This window comes from Lissotriton vulgaris, chromosome 2_1 (genome assembly GCF_964263255.1).
Source record: "Lissotriton vulgaris chromosome 2_1, aLisVul1.2, whole genome shotgun sequence".
NCBI classification, from domain to species: Eukaryota; Metazoa; Chordata; class Amphibia; order Caudata; family Salamandridae; genus Lissotriton; species Lissotriton vulgaris.
Window position 1 is genome coordinate 825,941,573 of NC_141687.1, and position 23,649 is coordinate 825,965,221.

A 23,649-nucleotide genomic window follows, 5' to 3' on the forward strand; every position below is an offset into this window, starting at 1 on the left:
ACTCTTACAAAAGTATTCTGAGGGAGGCTTGGCCAACCACAAAGGAAGATGTCAGTTTCTAGAGTGGCTCCGGCCATAATCCTCATTAATCTGTTAAACATCCATCCTCCATGGCAAGCTAATCTATGTGCTACTCGCAGTTTGTGACAGAGATTTCAATGCAATGATTATAGGTTTCCTGAGCTGACCCTAGGGCAACTGCCGTGACAAGGCCTGACCGGCGCAACGCAGCTCTAGCCTAGCCTGTGGGCTGGGCTGCTGTGCGACACACTGACGAGGATGCGAGGATGTGATACAGGTGCTGGGCTCCCGTTGCCCTGGAGCTCTAGGACTTGCCGTCACCCATCAGAACTGCACTGTGACATCCAGAGATTGGGGCTCACCGGGCAGTGTTCTTGCCGAAGAGGTGACAGTGGGAGGTCTCAGTGCCCGGGAGGCCCACGCAGAGAGTGAGTGCACCATTGCTCTTGGTGGCGGCTGCGGTGCGGCAACCCCTGTGCTTTCATCTTCCAGTCCTGCAGTGGAGTGAGGCGCGACTCCTGAGATAAAGTTTACTCCGGAAGATATGAGAGATGTGTGAGCCTTTAGGGAGTGCACGGGCTGCCACTTGAAAGAGCCCCACTTCCTGCATCAAGTCGGGGGAGGCCAACCAAGGGCTATTTGAATGACATCCCTGTGTGGCCCCCATACCTTGCTGGAGAATGCTGGCACCCATCCGTAGTTGTGGAAGGAGGGGTGGCTCTGCTGGGTGGCGTGCAGCCTAATATTCATCTGTCTGGAGGATCCCTGATATACCTTCATTGACAGTAACCCGGGGGTGCCGGGCTGACTGCCTGCGTTTCCCCGGTGATTGCTGCTGCTTCCTGTCACTGAGTAGCACTCATTACACAGCTACAAAGGCTGGAGTTGGGGCAAGCGGCTAGAAATCCGAATGGCCGTGGGGTGATAGCTTCTTCCCTTGGTAGGGGGTGGTTGTCGTCTTCTTCTCTCGTCCCTCACTACCTGGCCCAGAAGTAGCCACAGCGTAGAGCCCCGAGAACGGCTCACGGACAATGAGAGGGGAAAAGGAATTCAAAGGGTGCACCAGACCAAGTTAAGTAAATACATGCTCCCTACGGAGCCATCCGCAATGGGGGAAACCAGACGCGCCGGCCCAGACTAACTTGGTATCCACAGGGAATGAGTCGCTCACACTACATGATATCATGGCAGCAATTCAGGCGGTGTGCTCTTCCCTCAAAGCAAGAATTGACCCTGTCACAACAGAAGTAATGTTGGTGAGAGCCGATCTACACAATATGGTCACTAGTGTAAATGAAGTGGAGGACACCACTGTTGCCCTCAAGGTTGATATAACTGCCTTGAAAACACAGGTCACTGAACTGCGAGCCACTACTGCTGCCCTGGAGCCTTGCTTTGAGGACTATGAAGGACACTCAAGGCGCAACAATATTCACATTGTTGGGGTGCCTGAGCGCGCGGAGGGACAGGTGGTGGACCTGTTAGTTAAAGACTTAGTTCTGAAGCATCTGCAGCCTTGTGGCCTTCCCAACTACTTCTCGGGGGAGCGGACCCACCAAGTCCCGGGGACCCAGCATGGACCATTGGTTCCCCTGCCCTATCATATTCGTGAGGAAGGGTGGGTAACCCAATATACCCTTGTGGGCTTGAGCAGACAATATGTATAGGTAAAGGTACCAGCAGTACCTGCCCTATCATAGGGGAATGGAATTATACAACCAGACGGCCGTATCATGATGCTACAGTGTACGATGCTTTGTGTCATTATTTTAAGTTTTCCTTTTGCAATTAAGAGCTCATTTTAAAAAATGTGTTATTTGACCTGTTGACATGGAACTCTAGAAGCTTCCTCTCCTAACATGAAAAATCTTGTCCTCCCTACATAATATTATGCTCAGCTGCAGTGGCAGAAAGCTCACAAATAATTTTTCATATGTTTGTATTTCGATGATCGGGAATGCAGTAGCATAACTGCATGCAAAACATTGAAAAACAACTCTTTCTGATGTCAACGGCTTTTCCTTCCAGTTCACAGCACCTCAATATGTGGGGTTTCAGTTGCAGCACAAAAAGGATGAGATTAACCCAAAATCTGAAATGGTGGAATTATGCCCCTAGTTCACAGCAGTGCATATTTGCTTGCAGCACCATCAGTCACTTTTATCAAAGAATTGCCTGTAGTGAATGTTTGTCAACACTGAAGAGCCCACTATTCACACATGACTTTCCACTGCCCCAAAATCTCAATATTCTTTGTCTTTTATACCACTTGTTTGAGATTATTCTTAAATCACACAAATACCACAGCCAGGAACTGGTGATCAGGTGATCAATGGCTCTACTGTCTATTTGGCATAAATGCTAAGAGATCTATGTGATGCTGTTATGTCACCCTGGCTTTTCGTAGACACAGCATATATTTGGTTCTTATCATCATCGGGATTCTGACCATTATCTTGTGTTTTTACAGGGAAGACAAGGAGACATTGGACCTGTCGGTTACCAAGGACCAAAGGTGAGTCCTAATCAATTTATTCAATTCCTGATATTTAATTGTTCAGTGTTCCGTGTGTGAGAATCATGTATAACAGTCTCTTTCTTTTAATATTCTCCATTTATAGGGGGACAGAGGTGGTCGAGGTGAAAAGGTAGGTGTTTTGTTTTTCTTGTCTTTCAAATCTTTCAAATCATAAATTTCTGTACATGGCAAGCTATAAAGAATCCATGAAATGATGGCTCACATGAAGCCAGGGTAGGAAGCAGCAAATAATTGTGTGGAAATTTGCTACAGCTGCATCCTGTATCTAATATTGCCTGGTTCCCAGATGTAAACACAGTCTTCTTTTACCCCTGAGTAGTAGTTGAAAAAGGAAAAATTCCAGATGCATGCTTCACACTCTAAACTTCAACCACTTACCCAAGATACAGGACATTAACTCCAGAAACTGATCACCTGTTCTAGAATATTGATTCTGACTGTAAATAAATGTCATAACCTCACTCCAGATACATGAGGGTCACAGAGACATGGTACACCCCCTGTACATGGGAGTTACCTAATCTATATAACATTAAATGGATATTTAGTGCAGATTCAGAAAACGTCCCTTACATATCTGCTGTAAATACCTGCCACGGACAATAGGTTTTCACAGAATAGGTGGGATATTTTCACTAGAAACCTGCTGTAGATTCTATATATCACCCCTAGGCAGTAAAGGCCTATTCTAGACATGTTACCCAACTTAAATGCAGGATGTCTGACACAATCTTTGGTGCAAGACACCAGTCCAGTATGAAAGATGTCCATGGTAGATGTGACCTGAAGATACAGTGCCTTATCTTATAATGGACAGCCGCTTGATCCTGATCTGACATCATCATTTTAGCTGCAAGACATTGTTGCCACATAGATAACACTCTTTTGTTTCATTCTACAGGGAGGACGTGGCGGCAAAGGTTCAAAGGTAAGTACTTGGGGAAACAGATAGTATGGGAACTGAGCGGATGTGAAAAATGGGTTGTAGATGTAATTAACAGTGAAGTCAGTAGAGTACTATAAATTAGCACGGATTTGTCAGAGATTTGGGGAACCTTTTTTGGAAGTGGATGTGTTAAAGTGTGAGGTGGGCTGAGTGACACAGATACCCTAACTGCAGCATTTTATTCACCGTGACAACCGTTGTTCAATAAAGTTTACATGTCTTCTCTTTTGCTACAGGGGGAAAAAGGTCGCAGAGGCATTGATGGCATTGATGGACTGAAGGTGAGTTACGTACCCAAATCTTAAAATTGTGGAATTCACATTCCTGCGCTTCACTCAACCCACCACTTCAATCTAGACTACTTTAAGGCTCACTTAGTCCCTGAACATGCAATTTGAAATTGCCAGAGTGACCACCAGCCAACCTCATGTTCTCTGAACCTCGAATTCTACTACCACTGTCAACCTAATGCCCAAATCCACTCTCCATCAATGCAGCATTGAAATCATCCCACTGTCTACCAACTTCCAATTTTATGATACTCTCAATCTCCAACTCTATTAAATCTCCAACTCCACCCTAAACCCAACATTCTGCCCTACTATCCATCCAATCTGCATTACCACCTACCACCAAACATACAGTTTACTTTGTACCTAATCTCCAAATTAATTTAGCCTCAACAATCCAATTTCACCATCCCTATTTTTTTTTATTTCACCCTCGCCACACCTTCAATCACAGTTTAAATTCAGCATCTTAATTTGAACCTCCAAATGTCAATCTTGTCATTCCACTAATATAACATTCCAATCTGACCCAATCCTGCGCTTTTGTGTTCCTCTCCTCACATTCCAAATACTACCTCCTTTTAAAATCCCATCCCATCATCCACACAACTTTTGGATTGCTCAACATGTGTATCCATTCCTCTCCTGGTCCTTGTAGTTATTGGCCCTACTTCTTGTTATATGGCTTCAATGTTGGTGATGGATGACTGGTGCCTGCAGTGGCAATATCTTATTCCTGCAAAGGACTTTTGGTGCCTGTGGTGGCTGAGTCTAGTCTTTACCATAACTTGAACAACGTGGCTATAACATATCTGTTTTTTTGCAGGGCGAACTGGGATTTCCAGGGCTGGCTGGTTGCAAAGGATCTCCCGGATTTGATGTAAGTGATTGGTATACAATTGCATAAAGGTGGAAGGCTAAGAAACAGTTTAGCCTCTGTGGGACAGGGATAGAACGTCAGCCTAGCTGGAGAGTTGATGATCAGAAATTTGCTTTTAGCTAAGCAGTTTGCCATTAAAGAGTTGTGTGTTAATTGAAGACTCTGTTATTTAATACCTTCCGGAAGTAAACAACACTGTCCTCATTGGTCCACCCCTAGTGGTAGTACTATTCACATATCTACATTTTGCTAAGAAGGCTAACATAAAATATCTGTGTTTACCCCGTAAAACAATAATCTGGGATCTACTTCATCTAAGACTCACATTGGAGGCATACCTCTAGCCTAGAACTATACACTCTGAGATCCAGGTCCATTGACAAAAACTTTTCTTGGAGATCTTACTTTTCATAATAAATAAGGAGACTGTCCTCAGAGATGTATCTGTAGTTGATGAGAAATCATTACTGTTCGAAGAATGCCCTGCTCAGTGATGTACCTGTAGCTGATGGCACTTTCTTCAGAGATCAAGCTCATACTAAAGATACTGTTCTGTGAAAACTATATGCTATTAATATAACTGTCATTAAAGATCTTATTCTTGATAGAAGACTATTTTCTGTCTGATTATGTTTTAATCCATGATTGGCCTCAAGTTCTGGTAAAATGATACCCTCATTGGAGGCATGACTCCTAGTTCATCCTCTATTTTTGTAAGACGGTTTTGAGATTTCTTGTTGATCAAAATGTGTTCACTGGTCTTTCTTTAGCCTAGGGAGCAATTCTCAAAGATCTACTCTAGCTAACATGATCGTCTTCAGGTACCTATTTCTGTCTAAAAAGGCTATACTCAAAGATATATGTAGGTATTTGGGTAGCCTAAAATGAGCAGATGCCCTAATGGAGCACTGTTCAGAGGTTAGGATATGATATATGATCAGTTAGACAGAGGAGGGGATGGGGATCAATTTACTCCATAGGAGACAGAACCTTATAAGATGTTGAGGAGGTCAGTCTTCAGATGTTTTCTGAATGAGGAAGGGTTAGGGAATATCTGAGGGTTAAAGGGATCTTGTTCCAGACTCTGAGTGCATATATTCAAAAGGCCTATTTCCTGTTTTTTTCTTTCCTACATTTCTTCTTCACCATTCTGAAATGTCCTGGCTATTGATGTCGAAACCCAATTGAGATTGCTAGTTTTCAGCAAGATAGACATGGATGTGATTCATGATAGTCATTCATGGTAGCCTTGTAGATGATACAGATGGTCTTGAAGATGATGCATGCAGGGGCAGGGGTGATGTGTGACATAGGCATTTTTCTTTTGGCTCTAATGATAAATGCTGGGGTCTGTATAATGCCTTTCAGGGGATGTTTTGAGTAGTTGTTGCTTCCAGCCAGATGCATAAGTCTCTCACTGTTGCAATACTGGCCAGGAGGGTGTATTGATTGATCTGCCTCTTGGACAAAGCTTGTGTAACAAGGTATACTTCTGACTGAAGAAAACCCTCAGGAATTTTACCTCTAACACACAAGACTGTCTCTGGCATGATTGGTTTAATACTCTGACACTATGAGTGAAAAGGATATCCACCAGGAAATTATTATATGTCTGGGCAAGAAACAATATTTAACAGGATAATTTCCAGAACACATGAAAAACTCAGAGGAATTTTCAAGAAAAACAAAACTATCAGAGCATTAAAAAGAAATGCAATTGAGTGAATTATGTTTTGGTAAATGTGTGTCTACTGGAACATTAGTGTATATGAACAAAGCATTATTCTCAGCAAATGAGCAATACAGGATGGGGGATATTTACATATGAGCTCACCTATTTTTCACATACAAATTCACTTAATTCAGAAGTGGGAGGTATGTGGACAGATGCATTTAAAGTGGGCAACATATTCGAGTTGGCAGCAAGACAGACTTCTAGATGACATCAGAAGGCTACGTTTATGGGCGGGTGGCTGAGAAAGGCTGTGCTGTTAATGAAGTAATAGTTCTTTGGATGAGATGTATCAAAAGTACTGGGCGGGGAAAGCTGAGGTACTTTCTTGTGGAACACAGGCTGCTGTCTGCGGTGGTACATGCAAACGAAGGAAGGGCAAGTGTCTAGTATTTAATGACATAATATGTGATAAATATCTCACCTAACATTAACCCATTGTGTTAACAGGGCGAGGCAGGCCCACCCGGCCCAAAAGGAGACCCTGGATCATATGGGCCAAAAGGAGGAAAGGTAAGCCTCTGAGGTTGTGTTCTCAACATTTTTAGGCTTTAGGTCTCACATGTGCACCATTAAATGTTACTTCGGATTCCTTTAAGTGGGCCAAGTTATGTGAAACTACAACGCTTCTGCGAGTTGGCTATAGGAAAATAAATTCAGATTTCTGGTAGTGATATTGTCGAAGGCAATGAGTAGATTTAAGTTTAACAATCAGAACCTTAATAAGAATGTAAGTGATGGAGAAGCTGTTAAGAGAAGTGTTTAAGGTGTATTAGTCAGAATGACTGTTATCAGGCTGTTACACTCATTTAAGGTGATCTTACCACAATAATTTTTTTTTTTATATCCACCTTCAACAATATCAATTGCAGAATATTGACTAGCAGTATATCATCAGGATACGTAAATGCTGGGAAGTATATATTTACCTTTCTTTGCTCTACATTTATGTACCTTGAAGATATATATCTTCAAAGTACCTAGATATAGAGTTATCAGTAGTAAATCTATTGTTAACTTCATAGATGTGCCTTAACAATATGGTGGAAGGCAATATTATCTGCTTGATTTTGTTGTAAGACAATATTTGAACACTCAATATTATGACATACGACTCTCGTTTGAGTAAGAGACGTCTCTCAAACAAATCTAACTGTCAGAACTAGATGTCAGACAGTACACATATATGATATAGAAGAGGTCAATGACATTCAAGTATGGGTCGAACCTATTACTAAACATTAACATTAAATGTCTTTATGATACACAGTATGAACTAAAGAATATACAGTGGGCAGCAACTAGAGGGATCTTGTAAGAAAAACAGGGAGTGCTACTAAAGCAAAAAATTTGGGATCAGAGAAAGTGACGAAGAATGCAACTAGTGAAAATAGTATTGCAAGTGATAACTACAGGAGGTTAATTATGACTGCACTCACTCTGTAGCAAACTCTTGTATTTTCCATTAATATTTTGGTTTCACAGTAGCCTGGATCCTCTGTACTGCTTCTGACCTTTCTTAGTATGTTGTGCTGGATGTTGTTATGGGTTTGCCAGGAGCTTGGATCCAGAGCATTAGTCTGGATCTACTGTTTTTATTATCATAGGTTTTTTAATGTGTTTCCCTGATTCTCTTGCACTGGATGTTTTTCTTGGGGCTTGTAGTGAATGTTATCAATCTCCGCCTTTATATGGAGAATTCATGGATGTGTTGTTTCCAGGACACAGAATGAACTCATAAAATCTTACCCCTTTATCTCTGTGCAGGGAGAACAGGGGGCAAATGGAGGACCGGGTCGAGTTGGGAACAGCGGAAACCCTGGAGATAAGGTAAGAAAGTAGTCCTGCATTGAAGGGGAACACTGGTTTGTTAGCAGCAAGCCAGGTGTTCTTCCTGCTGCCCCATAATGAAAAGATATTGAGAACTAGGGTGAGTAGAAGGTTTCATTAGCTGAAATGCACAAATATGGGCCGCTACCTGGGCCGCTATTGCCAGATCCCGCTGGCCATTGTCATAAATCATGAGTACCTACATTGTATGTCTTATGCTTACCCATAGAAAACCTCCACGTTACACTTTGAGGGTTACAGCACCAGCACACCTGAAGAGCAGCAAAGAACTGAGGCCCATATGTACACATTTTTACTAAATGCAGCTTAGCATTCAATGATACATTGCTCAAGAGAGAAATCAGTGCAGTGCTATTTCTACAAAGACGGACCTGTTGCTGGTGTCATCCCTTGTGCTATTGTCCAAATAGGCTGCCTTGTCGACACATAGCCATGCACTGCCTAGCATAAGATTTGTACTGGAGGTGCCTTTCCAGTACATATTCCTTTCGGTACACAAGCTCAGAAGGTTTCCTTACGTTTGGATGTGTGCTGTTATTTGCAGCATCCATGTGTTCGTCTTTTGCTTTTTTTGTTTTTATAAATGAGCATATTTCCCATTGTTTGTACTTGCTTCAAGTAGGTGTTAGTTCTTGAAGCAAAGCCTGATTTGGCTATTGAGTAGACCGAGCTTGAATGCGTTGATTCACCTCATTAACACCTTCTTGATACAAAGTGGTGCAAATCAGTTTTTGCACTTTGAAAAGTTCTCCTTTGTAGTGCCAGACACCTTTTGCCCTGGATAGTAAGTTGCATGTGTCACTACCCTAGCAGAGTATGATTTGCAGTCCTAGGCAGAAATGCCAAAGAATAGCCGCATGGCATACAAAAACCTGAGAAGATCAGGTTGTGGTTTCACTCCTGAATACAATTAACTGCTCCATGGCAGTCAGTATCCTGGCAAAGGATTGACAGATGACTCATTCTTTTTCAATCTCAACCAACATTTTCTCTTAAATATTTAAACTGTGAACCATAGAAAAATAGACTTTAGGTGTTCAGATAATAGCAGGCCCACAATGTATTTTCTTTAGTCAAACTTCTCCCAGATAATGTGTTTTCCTTGATAATTTCAGTTATTTCGGCACATGAAAAAAAAATCTTCAATTTCCTATTGTATGCTCTTTATATCGTTTTCTAATATTCAGAGTGTGTTCATTGATCAATATAATTTATAGAATGTTTACAATTGATCAATTTCAAACTCTGAAGTAGTGTTTCCATTGTAACTTCATTTTTGGAAGGTGTTTTTCCATTGTTTCATACTCTAAAGTGTTTCTTATTTGTTTCCTTTTCATACTGTCATATATTCATCTATAGCTCAATTTTCATTCAAAAATAGTTTGTTCACTCGGCAAGTTGATCTTAAAAAGGCTTCTACTGTTCACTTTCCTACTGTAAGGTGGTTGTTATTAAGTATCCAACTATAAAAGCTAAAGAATTGTCCAGGTCCTCAATTACTTTTAATTTGCTCCATACATTATTATTGATCTACCATATTTAATTCTTCACTTGCAAGTGTATTCAAGGTGTTTTCTTAACCACAGGGTGAAGCCGGAGGTCCAGGACAGCCTGGGGATAAGGGCGAAGCTGGAGATGAGGTGAGCGAAGCAGACATTTTCTCTGTGTTGGTCGTGAAGTGAGAGCTTCCTCACTGTAACATGAATGATAAGGCTGATCATCAATTGTTCTCCATTCTCTTTCTTTTAGGGTGATGCTGGACCGGATGGACCTGCAGGCGAGAGAGTAAGACTCAAATTAACTTATTTGATTATGGAGATACATCTCTACAACTATAGAATGGCTACTAATGATCCTTCAACTCATACAGGAACATTTGCGCAATTTAACACTGTCTGACATAAACAAAGTAGGGTGTACGGAAGCACATGAAAGCAAAATGGCTTTGCTTTTTCCGTAGAGGGAAGGTCACAGCAATTTTACATAGAAGACACAACCCCCTAATACTTCAATAGAGTATGAACTTCATATCACACCTGCCACAGCAACTTTCGCAGTAGGACTAGCATCTGTGGCACACAATAAACAGGATTCTGCTACTGCAGCCATCACCTCATAAAATATTAGCCAGAGTTTGAAAAGCCCAACCAGTACACAATGACATAAACATTATGACACCATCTTACCTCTACTAATGACTAGACAGCCTGTGCAATGGAGATAATGAAATGTATTTAACAATAGTAGCACATCATAAGAAAATAATTCTGACACTGCAGCGTTTTGCCACTAGAACGTCAAAGGAAATCCAGGATGACATCACAGCGTCTTTATCACTTACTAAGCATAACAGTGATATCACGGTTCATTTGAAATACATAGTGAAATCATAGTGCATTAACCAATGAGTAGGGTCACAGAGAAGTCTAAACTGGCTACATCAATGTACGAGTAATGCCATAGAGAGACATATGAGTGAATTTGTTCACACGCTTTAGTGGCGGCCTGAGTGGTGTCACATGGAGGTCTGATGGAGAGAAATAAGTCCAAGGGGTATCACAGAGGAGATTGGGTGCAGTTGTAGGGAATTGTGCGTGGTTAAAGGCATACCCTAGAGGGGTTAAAGAGAAGTCTGAGTGGCATTGAAGAAAAAAGTCTTAAGTGGGGTGGGAGAAAAGAATAGGCAGTGCCATAGAGTAGTCATAGCTATGCCACCGAGAATTCTGGTGAAGTCAGAAAGAGATTTCAGTGCAATATAACTTCAGTGTTATGCACTATAGAGGCGTCCTGCAAGACGTCAGTGTATCAGTCTATCTAAATATTTCTCGGTGCACAATGAGCCAAATGGCAGAGTTGACCGTCTTTCAATCTTGGGAGTCTCTGCCAAAATTGGATATTTAAAATATGGCCTAATATGCTCAAGCCTTGACGTACTGGGGACTATCTACTGTTTTGGAATCACTCAAGAGTTATAAATATAGTTCAACAGACTTGACTTTGGGTAACTGCCTTTCGAAATATAGAAAATATACAGGCAATGTTGTACTTAAGGATCTGGGTATGAAGGGAAGCCATAAAGAAGCACAATGAGAGACTGAAGGAGGCACGGTTACCTTCACATTATAGTCAGTCTTCTGCTCACAATAAAGGTTGTGATGGAGTGTGATGTTTATATCATGAGTGTTGCATCTCGAATTTAGGCTAATATGACGGTCACTACAGGTATATATTTGGCTACCACGACCATGCAGGGCACATGCCTCTGGCTTACAGGTCCAGTTGAAAGTGCACTGAGGAGTAAGTATAGTGTTCAAAAATGTAACCTCGAAATTGTATTTGTTCAGTTTAATACTGATATTGGTTACTCTTTTGAAAAGGTACTTCGTGCCAGTGAAATTCATTACGAACCTTATTCTGGAGTGCCGGAAGTTACACTGTGAAAACATTCCCCCCTTCCTGGCATCAGTAACTCCTTGAGAGGAACTTTCTGGGCATTGTAAGTGGGACCTTCAGGGTCACCTTAAAAATGAGGAATTACCAGGCAATCAGAATATTTGGTCTCAAGACTCCTGATTATTCCTCATTAGCCTTGCTTTTTCACCTTGAGTGAGATGGCACCATTTGCTTATTGCACGAGAATTCTCTGGAAGAAAGGCACCAGATCCATAAGTTACTATGCATCTTGTAATGATGTTGCTAACTCCTGTTCCCATTCGAATTAGGATTACCAGATACCTCCTAATGTGTGTTATTTCAAAATGCAAAATTTCAAACTTTTTCCACACAAAGAATTAGAATCAAACAATATTTGAAACATAGAAACACAATCTACTATAAAATATTACATAGTGTGAATTTAAAGAAATAAAAAAACATGAGTTTTCAACAGCACAGTGAAGGAGACACTCTCTATTACTGCCTTTGTATAGTTCATGACAAAAGCCCTGAGGCATGACCCTTCACAGATATTTAAAATCTACAATCAAATTAAATGTAAGAATAGTTTCTCTCTCACGCACACAATTAAATTTATACAAGAGAAATCATAACAGCTTTCAAAAATTAAGAAAGATGGCAAAAATGAAAATGTTACTTTGAAAGAGAAAAGAACAAATACTCAGTCTTATAAGACAGCAAAGTGAAAATTTAAAAAAATACTTCCAAGTTAGGTAGATGTGTTGAGAAACACTTTAAGGTTAAAAGTGTATTTACATTTCACTATCTTCTCAAACTTCAAGGCTGATGCATTAAACCCAATCATTGTCAAACCAGTAGGTCTGGCTTGCATTAGAGTCTTAACCAAAACATAGAAAACAGCCAGCTGCAATGAAAAATAATTTAAAAAGTATTGTTTTCTGTATAGAAGTTGTGTAAGAGAAAATACATTTGTGAAGATTCAGAGTACATTTGAGATGTAAAACACACCCTCATGCATTGTGGTGCAAGCATTCCATAGGAGGCGAAATGATGCACCAAGCAGCCAACAGCATGAGGTGAGAGGGCCATACTACTCGGGGATGAGCCAAAGGCCATTCAATGTATGTTTTAAAGAATTGTCAAAACTATGCCTTGCAGACATCTGCACTGTCAAGCCAAACTTTAAAAGTGATACAATGAAGTCCTGTGATATAGGTGGGAAACATTCAGCTTATGGATTTTTCTAAGAACACTTGATGGCAGTGGTACATTACATCCAGCACCTCTGTGTGAGTTTGCCCCAAAGTTTAACCCCTTCGATGCTGGTGACAGAACCATTCCGTCATCAGTCACAGTTGAGCTGTGCTGATGACGGAATGGTTCCGTCATGACCACACCCATTATCGTTGGGGCCCAGCACAGGGGGAAAATATCAATAGCAGCGATGTGGTTAAGAAACCAGGAAGATATTCTCCAGCATGCTCAATGTCAAACACTGTGCCATAAACAATGCTAATAAGTATGTCGGATACCCACATACAAACAAAACTAGAAATTTGGTTGACAGAACACAACCCAAACAAGTTACATGAGTGACCCCAGTGAGTCAACAGTTCAATAAACAGTTATAGCACAAATCCAGTAGTATGTACAGCCAAAATATTTTATTCTTAAGTCTTCATCAATGTTGACCCATAGAGACAGAAACAAGAACAGCTGACACGTGTTTCGTCTTGAGACGACTTTTTCAAGGCTAAGATCAACAGTTTGCGTTGAAACTTGTAGTATGATGACACTTTAATGATAGTATTTAAATCGTTCATATAATTGCCAGGCTCTAAATCAAGTGAAAAAAGTATATCCCACAGTCAGGTTAACGTAGTATGTGTCAGAGGCGTCCAGAAAATGCAAGGCCTTTCCCGACGTGAAAGTCATGAGCGCCCAGCAGTTTACCGAGAGGTGTCTGCAGCCTGGGCAATACTAATGAATTCTTCCTTTGCGAGAATCGGAAAGATGGAGAATTTCATCTTGGACAGGCTACCTGTGCCTGGGAGCGTTAGAAGCACATCATTATCAAGCGATATTCCTTTTTGACGTTGCCCTACAAATTTAGCAAACTTGTTTGGATCCTTAAATCATTATATTGCCCATTCCTAACTACGGAGGTCCGTTTTTTTGTATTGTCCAGGCTACAGACACCTCTCTGTAAACTGCTGGGCGCTCATGACTTTCACGTCGGGAAGGGCCTTGCATTTTCTGGACGCCTCTGACACATACTACGTTAACCTGACTGTGGGATATACTTTCTTCACTTGATTTAGAGCCTGGCAATTTTACAAACGATTCGAATACTATCCTGAAAGCGCCATCATACTACAAGTTTTCGACGCAAAGTGTTGATCTTAGCCTTGAAAAAGTTGTCTCAAGACGAAACATGTGTCGGCTATTCTTGTTTCTGTCTCTACGGATCAACATTGATGAAGACTTAAGAATAAAATATTTTGGCCGCACATACTACTGGATTTTTGCTATCACTGTTTATTGAACTGTTGACTCACTGGATTCACTCATGTAACTTGTTTGGGTTTTGCTCTGTCAACCAAATTTTCTAATTCTGCTTATGGACTCTAACTGTTCCACCAGAGCACCACCATCACCCCCACTCCCCTTCTTTGACACAGTGCCAGCTGTCCAAGAGCATTCCTTGCCCTCTGGAAATCCCACTCATAAGGGTTAGGCTTTCCATAAAATGGGGACTAGATTACTTCCACGGGCATCCTTGGCCTTGATCAGTAGTGGGAAAACCCGTGCTTTTCAAGCAGGACATCCGACTGAGGGGAAAAAATGTAAAATTCTCCTTGTTGAAGTCTGGCAAGTCACACAGATCTAGGAAAAATACATCTATAAATGTAACTTCAAGTGGAAAATGCACCATTTCTACATACAAATTGAGAACAACCATAGTGTATATTTTACTTAATCAAATGTTACCTATATAAACACACACCACATTTGTTTACTTCAATTGAAGAATGCCCAATGGAAGCAATCACTTGGAGAAGCATTTAGATTTTGAAGTGATTATTTTTAGAAGTAATATTTAAAAGTGGGCATTTTGAAGTATTTGATAATACCACTAAGAAGTTGGCCAAAAAGTGGCTTATGTTCAAATAATTAAAAAAATTGCACCTGTTTGAATTGCAAATTATGATGTCACTATAGGTGTCCTTATATCAGAGATACCACACCTCATCACCTAAGGAGCCTGCTTTATCTCTAATGAAGTAATGAACCCACTTCAGCAAAGATTTCCACATTAATATTATTAAACATTTATCATTGTGGCACAACCCAATGTGGTTTTGAGTAAACAAATGCATCTAACAAAAATGTTTTCGAGACTTTGATGTGGAATAAAGGTTAACCAAAGTAAATAAAATATTGTATAAACTACTATCACACTCTTTCTGGGTTGTGCAGTAATTTTAAAACTGTGTAGTATTGATATAATCACACATTTCTACCATTGCCACAGATTTTGAGTGACATGCAGTTTTCATCTGATTTAAAGTCTGGAAAAGAACTTGCAGTTCACAGATCTTACTGGAACAATTACCAGCAGCAAAATGCTAATGGTAAAAGAATTATTAAGTGTACCTGCTATGTACGTATGCATGCACTACACACTTAATAGTTTAATGCTAGTACCGAGTATGGACATGAGGTGTGTACAATATATGGGCCTGCTCACAAAAAACACTTTCAATTTTGGTGTTGATGTCACCATGAAAATGCCTGCTCAGTTAATCCTCATTCATCTCTAAATTCACTTAAGAATGTGTCTTTGCTCCCACAGTATTCCTGCACTCTTATCTGATCTGTAGGCCTGAGAAATAGCCGCTTTCGCCCATCTACTCCAAGTGGGTGCTGACACCTTTTTCCCTTTGTTGGATCCCCCTTGTGAAACAGAAAAAGAGTTAAGAGCCTAAAAAGTCTTTTGGAAGTATACCTGCAGATTTCTTCTTATGTCAAGAGAAGCAGGAACTTCAGACCGCAAAGAAGGTGGAAAAACTGGAAGGACTATCTCCTGGGAAGAATGGTATCTTGACTGCACCTTAGGCATACATTTAGAATCCAATCGAGGAACAACCCTGTCTGGGAAAAACCTCAAATAAGGGTAAGCAATCTATATGGCTGACAACGCCCCCATTCTTCTAGTAGAAGTAATAGCTGAGAGGAAAGCCACCTTTTCCGTTACGCACTGTAAACTTGCCTCTTCCTGTTGTTCAACGGTGGCAATTCAAGCGCCTTAAAGCCTATTGCGAAGTCCCATGTCAGGACCACATTATGAATCATCGGCTTCTTGAGTCTAACACTCTTAAGAAGGTGAGCCACTAAAGGAAAAATCAGGAAAACGTAATTAGAAATGCTTCTAATGCTTGGATTGCAGCTAACTGAGCAGTATGGGTGGCAGGAACTAACCCCTTCAGAAAACCCTCTCTTACGAGGATAAATGGAATCTGGACATCAAATGAATTAATGGAATCTGAGTTTGCGAATTTCTCAGTCCGCCACGATTGAAAAGAGCCCACATTTTTATAAAATATGATTTCAATGTAGAGTTTTTTATGGACTCTTGTATCGCCTTTTCAACCTCCCAGAAGAACCCTAGCCTTTCAAAGCCTACCCTCTACATTTCCAAGCCATCAGGCTCAGTCTATTGAGAACCTGAAATTCAAGGGTGGGAAGTTGGAGAGGAGGGGGAAGGAGAGGTAAAAGAAACTGATCCCCTCCCGCCATCTTCAAGATCAAGAAACCATGGGAGTCTTGGACAAAATGGTGCTACCAATATTAACAGAAGCTTCTCCTCCCAAATCTTATGCAGTAGTTCGAGAGGAGGGGAATTGGCAGAAGGCATTCTGCAGATATTGAGTCCATAGGATTGACAGGGCATCCACTGCAAAGGCCTGAGGACACCAGTTCTCAGAACAACAAAAAGAGGAAGCATTGCATCTGTTTGGGAACAAAAAGGTCTATCTTTGGGGTATAGAACCGATTGCATATCTGAAGGAAGTGAAAATGAGAAAGATGGAACGATCAGAGAAGGCAAATTGCAGCTCAATGTGTCCATCTAAAAATGGCCTCCCCCTGAATGTATACTGTCCACACCGCCAGCAGATAATGTTCTGCCCAGGAAAAGATTTTGGTTGCTAAGTTGTTGAGTCCTTGAATTCTCGTGCCCCCTGAAGGTTCAGGTAACTGACTTCTGGATTGTACATTCTAATAACCAGAATCACCTTCTTCAGGTGGGATTGAAAGGCTTGAATGGCCTGCCCAACAGTCACCACCTCCCTCCAGTTGGAAGAGAAACCTTTGTCTGTTTACCTACCAGTCGAGAAACACAGCCCCCCACCCAACACCAAACGCTTTTTCATCAGTGGCATAACAAAACATGTTGGGCCTCCCTGTAAATTGCATGGAGGGGCCCATGCGGCTCCAGACCCAGTCAGGAGCTCTCAGGCATGCCCCTACATAGTGCTAGAGGGGGCTCCCAGGAGCTCGCCCCCCTGCACCACGAGGGCTGCAGGAGATATTATTACACCACTGGCTTGCATCAGTTGTTAAACTATGGAGGAGGAGATTTGAAGGGTACGCTCTTTACTAGATTAGGCTCTGACAGCCACCACTGACGATCCTTGCCCACCTTTGAAGTAATTGGAACCATGCGCTCAAATGTTTGAGATGCCTGGCCCCAGTGATCTAGGAGGTGATTCGGTAAAGTTTTTCAAATGAAATTGACCCCATGGAACCCTGAACACTCAACCAAGTCCGGGCTGGGGCTTGTTTCTGCCCCAGCAGGATTTGAAGATTTGACTGGGCAGCAATGACCCGCTTCTGTGACGGAAAGGATCTTCCTTGTTGGATGTCGAAGATGACACCTATAAAAGCCACTTCCTGTGATGCCACCAAATTAGATTTCTTGATGTTGTCCAGCATCTACAAATCCGGGAGGAAGGTACAGACTGTCCTCATGCTCTGCTGTGCCTTAGAGAAGGAAGACACCCTCAAGAGCCAGTCACCAAGATAGGGAAATATGCCAATGCCCTTCAATTGCAATGCAGCCACCATTGAAGCCAATACCTTTGAGAACATGCTCGGAGATGTGCATAGGTTGAATGAAAGAGCCTGTAACTGTTAATGATTGTTTATGATCGAAAATCTCAGACACGTCATACTGGCTAGATGAATCTGAACATGGATGTATGCGTCTTGGAGATCTGGAGTTGCCTGGAAGTCTCCGGCAGATATCAATGGTTTATGTCCTGCAATGTCACCATTTTGAAAGTTTCGAGGAGGGTAAAATTGTTTAGTTCCTTCAGATCAAAGACTGGACGATCAGTACATCCTGTTTTGGAACTAGAAATAGCTGAAAATAGAAGCTGCAGAAAAATTGACTCACTTGAACCTGCACATTTTCTTCTTTGACCAGAAGAGACCGAATGCCCTGCAACATAGAGTCCCTTTTTAACTGGTCTTCTGGCAGTAGCGTACATATGTACCAATTCAACCAAGGACTGCCCTTGAATTGCAGATGTTAATCAGTTTTTATTGAGAAGACCCAATCATCTTGAATTGTTTCCAACCAATGGAGATAAAACAGCTTCAACTGACCGCCCACCTTCATATAGTCAATTGGACTGATCTGTGGGCTGTGAAGGTTGTTGCCAGGATCTGTTTGCAACCGTTGCTTCTCGGCCACGGGCCAGGCCTCAAATGGGATATTTATCCTTTTGACTTTGCAACACTCATTTTTAAATTAAAGATTTATTTTTCAGGGAAGAATTTGAAGCGTTTCAAAATCTTTTTTTGTCAGAAGATTTCTACACCCTCTAATTCAACGTGTCCCTAAATAATTTCGAACCAGTATATGAGAGCTTTTGGATCAGAGACTTCTGACCCACTTCCACCATCCAAGACCGCACCCAAAGCAGCCTCCTCCCTTGAATTGCTCCACCACCCGATGACGCAGAGGATCATAACTTATTGAATGACACATCCAATAAGAATTGGGCCAAAAGTTCCATATTGGCTAATATTGGAACATGATCCGAATTATCTTGCAAAGCATCATAGAGTGTTGAAAAGTACTTAAAATAACTTGAGTTGTGTAGGCTGCATATGAATTCATTCTCAGAGAGAAATTTGATATAGCAGGCATCCTAGCTCTCCACTTTCTTTTTCACCACATGTGATAATACAGCATCCCCTGTAGTCAATGAAGAAGAGGAAGCCATACTGACCGTCAGTAAAAGCAGAAACTGTTTCTCAAAGCGGCCAATTCGATACCTTCTACCAATAAAGCGAGAAATAGAGGGCCTATCAATGTCTTCTCACTCTTTCATGAAACTATCCTTAATGAAGTCATGGAAAGGAAGATTGTCAACCGGAGAGGTGCTATACTGCGAATACAATTGGTCCTGCTCCTGCGGGGTATGTTCAAAACCCACCCCATATCTCACATTTGCCATCACTTCTTGAACGTGCGAACCCTAAACGTAGTGCTTCTTGGGGCCAGACTCCTCCTCCTCATCTGTGTCTGCCCTGGCTCTCTTTGCATCTGATTCACTCAAAGATGAGTCCTCTGCCTGCTTGATCAAAGCTGCGGGTCCTATGAGATATGTGATACCTCCTCATGCCTTATAACCACCCACGCAACAACTTATTCATGGCAGTCACGTTGAATTCCAAGAGCCTACGAATTGACAAAGTGGTATAAGCATAAGACGGAATCTTGAATACTTTATTTTACAGCTAGACACCAAATTATAAGTAAGATATTTTTTTTGTTCAATAAATTTATTAGGATTAAACGAGCATACAAACATTTGAATATCATAATATAGTAGATGCAGTGAGCAATGAGAGGGAAGTAACTAAAACTAAAATACCTTGTGCGGTAAACTAACCACACGTGCCAGAAAAACCCTGAGGTAAAGGCTGTAGTATATCATGCACCAATTGGGGTAAATAAAATACAAATCAAATGTAAGTTAAATGGAGTACTACATAATGAACTGAATGAAGTGAAGTAAGTGCAACTAAACTTCTATCTGAGGTAAGCAAGTACTGCATGAGGGAAAATCTAAAGCAAAAAGGCACAAGAATACAATAGGAGGTAAATGAAGTAAATATAAAGTACATTATTGGGCAAATAAAAGGAATATAGACGGTGTGTGATGTAAATAGCTACATAAATGACCAGGTAAGGTAAATAAGGTACTAAAAGGTATCGTGAAGGAATAAAGGGGCATATTATCAAGGGGGTTTATCTCCGCTTTTTTGGCTTTAAAAGCCAAGAAAGCGGACATAAAATTATCTCCCTATTACCTAGCTGTCGCTAACACCAGTTAGCGACAGCTATTAGGAGATAGCGACCATCTTGGGCCCCACTTTGCATGTCAGTGATATTTATCACTAATGACATGCAAAGTGGGCGTGCCAAGATGTTAGTGACCGAAAACAGTCGCTAGCATCGCTATCTCCTATTACCAACTTTTGGAGATATTCGCTCTAAGCGCGAATATCTCCAAAAGCTAACACCTGCCCTGAGCAGTTCTTAGCCATGTTATCCAATGGGAGGTGGATAACATGGCTAAGAGCATTAGCTCGCTAATGCATGAATATCGCTGACTTTTCAGCGATATTCATGCTTTGCGGCGATTGTTATCGCATTTGCGTTAAACCTTGGTAATACCAAGGTTTATTTGCGGTAAAAATCACTGCAGCTCAGCTGTAAATTTTTGTCTCTAAACAAGCAATAGCGATAATTATCGCTATTGCTTGGCAATATGCCCCAAAGTATTTTATGAAGTACTGTGTGAGGTAAAAAAAATAATCATAACAGTACCATGTGACATAAAGGGCATATTAAAAACCATGTGAACTACCATACAATATATGACGTTACGTAAATAAAGTGCTCCATCATGAACATCACGAGATCAATACAGTACATATAATTTATTATGTGAAGTAATTAATGCACCGCACAATGTCCCAAGGGAAAAAACGTTTATGCCAAGTACCACTTGAGGAAAATAAACTACCATATGAGATAAATAAAATATCCATTAAGAGCCATGCTAGATAAATAAAAGACCACAAGTGGTGAAATAAAGTGCTGAATAAAGCACACTGTGTGGTGCGAACACTTCTAAGTGAAGTAAATAAGTGACCTAACACATCAATAAACAGTAGATGTCCAATTGCCAAAATGCAAAGTAAACAAATGGGCAAAGTAGATGTTGTTTCTTTTTTAACATATGTACACCTAATCTGTATTCCCACACATACCCCCACTCTGGCTCGTTTGCTTCTTGTTTTTCATCGAAGCTTTCTTCTCTTTTTATTCAGGGTGGAGCAGGAGAGAGGGGGCCGCCTGGAATCCCAGGGGGGCGTGGCCTCAGAGGAGACAAGGTAATATTCTGAACAATATCTTCATGCTACCTTTTAATCCGATTATTTCCGCTTTTAGGGCTCGCAAGCAACCTTTCACCGACCTAAGTATCTCTTGGAGCTGCATGAGAAATGCAGATAGTACCAGAGACTTCTGTGGAATGCATTAAGGGTCTTCAGAAAAGAGCTAGTGTGGCATCTGAGAGGTCCTTGAGGACATGGGTTAGGGGTAAAAGCCAGTAAACTATGACAGATATTGGAACACGTGACCATGGAGAACTACCTAAGAGAGGCCTGTGGAGTGTTGGGTGGGTGACCGGGTGGGATGACCTTCAAATTGCATCTAAGGGCATGGGGGAGAAGTAGAGAAACGTTTTAGAGACCATGACGCACAAGTACATGGATAGGTTGAGCTAAAGACCTTTAGAGCTAGAGGACATAGTCAGATTGCCATAGAGATTGTGGCGAGCAAGGGCAAGGGGATTAAGGTAGGGCGGCCTTGGCACCCCGAGGACACAGGCTGGGGATCAAATACTAAAGGAAAGTAGAGTTTCTGTGAGAAGCCTTGGCGAGCAAGACCTAGTAACTAGGGCGAAAATGACCTGGGTACCGCATGGAACTGGCCAATAGGATAAAGGTGGAGTGGTCTAAAGCACCTCGAGAGCAACGGCTAGACGATAAAGGTAAAGTGACCTAGGGACAAGGGGGACAAGGGCCAGGGTTTAGAGATAGAATAACAGTTCATAGAACAGACCGACTGATCGGAAAGATCCAAATGTAGAGTTAACTGTAAATTGCGAGAGACCTCCATGAGATAGAGTTAGTGGACATAAATTGATTAATGGAAAGACCTTGGGAGCCAGGGACAGGGGGTGGAAATAGAGTAAATTGTGAGAAACACTTGAGGAGCAGGGGCAATAAAACAGGATGGTCTCTGAGAGGTCCGGAGGAGTGAGAGCAAGGGCGTAGATAAACTGACTTAGAAACCATGCCGAGCAAGGTGTAGGGGATTAAAGTAGGGTGATATAGAAGCTACAGGGAATGAGGGATTGGGGACAGAGGCAGAGTAATCTGTGAACGACAAGGAGGAACAAGGGTTTGAGAGACCTTAGAAAGCCAGGGTTAGGAACATAAATATATTTATCGAAACATCTCGGAGTCGACGGGAAACATCATTTACTACGAAGCAAATAACACGCATAACGTTTACCACGCGTCACTCACCACGCAAAGGTCTTTCCCACGCGTAAGCCTTCAACGACCGTCTTTACCACGCAAGTGGTATTCCTTCCTGTTGTCGTTCTGCAAGTACGATCTGCGTTGGCTTTGGGGGGCTGGGGGGGGATTAAGGGGCTGGGGGGGGACTGGGGGGAGGCTAGGGGGGCTTGGGGGGGTCTCCCCCCCCCAAAAAAAACCAAGCGGATATTAATAAATAAATAAGAAGAAAACGTAAAAAAAAACGCTCTACAATGCCTCAAAACGCTGAAGGAAAAGAGCACGTCATAATAGAAGTCCGTTATCAGTTTTGATAGACGTGTTTTGACGCTTGTTTCCGTGGTCGGTGGAAGAAAGGGCTGATGGTGAAAGACGTACAGGGGTAAGATATGAATCAAAACTTTGTAAATTAGGGTATTAATTAAGCGCATTATGAAAAAAATAAAAATATAATGTAAGGGAATCTGTTTATTATTGTTTAAAATATCGATCTTTTCCTTCGTACTGCATGTAGCCTATCAGTATCATTATGTAAATTTAAATGGGACGTCAGATGTTTCGTAACGTTATGATTGCGGAGTAAAAACATGCGTTGTCAAATGCTGCGTGCAAAAGACACATGCGAAGTAAAATTCGCGTGGTAAAGGCATGCGTGGAACTTGAAATCGTTGAATAATCATATATTCGGAGTCGACCATTGAGAACTAAGAAACACAGGTAGATTGACTTGTAGGCCCTGGCAAGCGAGATCTAGGGAATAGCTGTAGGGTAATCTGCAAGAGACTCTGGCGAGTAAGGATTAGGAACAAAGAATAACTTGAGAGGAACACTGGGCAATGAGAGCTAAGAGACACTTTGAGACTCAACGATTAAGTTCAAAGTTAGAGTGACGCTGGTTTGGACTGGGACAAAAAATAGGCCCGGGCACCAATATATTTGTAGCCCACAATGGTGAATGAAATTAAATTTGATTTGTAAAGCGCATGGCTGCCCTAGAGCGTCCCAGCGCTAATAGTTATAAAATGTGGCCCGCATTTACAATTCGGGGCAGTTTGGAACTTGTAAAGACATGTTGAGTAGGCGTTTGCAAGGTATGGGAGACTGCATGCATTTGTGATTGCTGCAGGCAATGCTTGTGGCAATATCATGGAAATCAAAAGTAAAACCGGCGGCCAGACCATAAAACAGGCCCACACAAAGTCCTATCAGACCAGCACATCAGGCATGCGTGATTACCCAGTCCGGCACTGAGAGGCCCTATGGAGTGAGAACTAGAGGACGGAGCTCATGCACAGCACAGCA

The 23,649-nt window shown here is 41.6% G+C and overlaps 1 protein-coding gene across 1 annotated transcript in view; it reads left to right on the forward strand.

Moving 5' to 3' along the window:
• COL6A1 (collagen type VI alpha 1 chain) overlaps positions 1–23,649 on the forward strand; it is a 91,945-nt gene that overhangs the window by 28,659 nt on the left and 39,637 nt on the right. The window contains exons 11-20 of the mRNA XM_086956235.1: positions 2,492–2,536; positions 2,643–2,669; positions 3,462–3,488; positions 3,743–3,787; positions 4,623–4,676; positions 6,859–6,921; positions 8,176–8,238; positions 9,846–9,899; positions 10,009–10,044; positions 21,091–21,153. Coding sequence (XP_086812361.1) covers positions 2,492–2,536; positions 2,643–2,669; positions 3,462–3,488; positions 3,743–3,787; positions 4,623–4,676; positions 6,859–6,921; positions 8,176–8,238; positions 9,846–9,899; positions 10,009–10,044; positions 21,091–21,153 — 477 coding nt within the window. The remainder of the gene's footprint in view (positions 1–2,491; positions 2,537–2,642; positions 2,670–3,461; positions 3,489–3,742; positions 3,788–4,622; positions 4,677–6,858; positions 6,922–8,175; positions 8,239–9,845; positions 9,900–10,008; positions 10,045–21,090; positions 21,154–23,649) is intronic.